At 43.2% G+C, this 1,257-nt stretch overlaps 1 protein-coding gene across 1 annotated transcript in view; it reads left to right on the top strand.

Annotated features, from left to right (window-relative positions):
* Positions 1-1,257, top strand: part of atp9a (ATPase phospholipid transporting 9A) — a gene marked incomplete at its 5' end in the record, with an annotated part of 73,016 nt that overhangs the window by 15,842 nt on the left and 55,917 nt on the right. The window contains 2 exon segments of the mRNA XM_014032834.1: positions 135-247; positions 737-946. Coding sequence (XP_013888288.1) covers positions 135-247; positions 737-946 — 323 coding nt within the window.

Here is a 1,257-nt window from a genome sequence, read left to right as displayed (position 1 = left end):
AAATGAAATATCGCGATATTTCAGTGTATTGATATTTTCTTACACCCCTAATAGTTACATGAACAGTAGTAGTTTGGGCTGGAGTTAGACACTTGTGTATACTGTATGGTACATTTCATTGTTCTGTCTACCAGGTACCCTTACTCAGAATGAGATGGTGTTCAGGCGCCTCCATCTTGGAACTGTGGCCTACGGGATGGACTCTATGGATGAAGTTCAGAGCCATGTGTTCAGTGCCTACACACAAGTAAGACAAAGCAACTAAAAAGAAAGACAACAGGATTAAACATTTAGAAGAAAAAAAAATAAAGATTGGAACTCTAAAAGCTTGGGAATATGTAAACCAAACAGACAAAGGCAAAAGTCTTTAGTAACTTCTGAGTTTGTGATTGTTATTTGGTTGAATGCTTCCTGATTTCATATGACACCCTTTGTCCCTCTTGACACCAAAGGTTAGTGAAGCAGGAAACAGGATCAGCCCACTGACAGGACTACTTTAATGACACAACCATTAACCCTTGGAGCGCACCGCTGTCTAAAAATAGCAGAGCCACAAACACAAAGCAAATCATATTTACTCTGCACATCTGGCTGTGTTTACAGATCACTATCTGAGCAGTGGTTGAATGATTGTGGCCCCCTTTTAGAAAAAAAACTCTTTATAGAATGAATTGTTTTACACTCAGATTATTCATGGGCTTATTTTAATCCCAGTATGCTCTGTCATCGTCCTCAGCCCACTCATGACCTCCCAGCCTCCAGAGCTCCAGCAGCCACCAAGGTCAGGAAGACCATCAGCAGTCGAGTTCACGAGGCCGTGAAGGCCATCGCCCTGGTGCACAACGTGACGCCTGTGTACGAGTCCAACGGTGTGACGGACCAGGCCGAGGCTGAGCAGCACTACGAGGACACGTGTCGGGTCTACCAGGCGTCCAGCCCAGATGAGGTACGAGGTCACAACGCAGAGCTCGGACTGTCGTGGTCTCACATTTTACTGGACTTTGTGTCCCAGAAATTATTGTGAAAAACCATAATACCATTTGGAGACCCTTTTAAACGAATATAATACCACATAAACCCCACATACACACGCTGATGAAGAAGACGTTTACGTAATATGCTTGGGTAAAACAAGTAATCTGTCCTGAACCAGAGRTTAGAGACCATGCACCTGGAGGAGTTCACTGAGACCATATTATACATGAGGTCGTATTAAACATGAGATCGTATTAAACATGAGATTGTATTATACATGAG

The sequence above is a fragment of the Austrofundulus limnaeus genome, unplaced genomic scaffold, assembly GCF_001266775.1.
Source record: "Austrofundulus limnaeus strain Quisiro unplaced genomic scaffold, Austrofundulus_limnaeus-1.0 Scaffold1550, whole genome shotgun sequence".
Lineage (NCBI taxonomy): Eukaryota > Metazoa > Chordata > Actinopteri > Cyprinodontiformes > Rivulidae > Austrofundulus > Austrofundulus limnaeus.
This window is presented reverse-complemented; position numbering and strand designations above follow the sequence as displayed.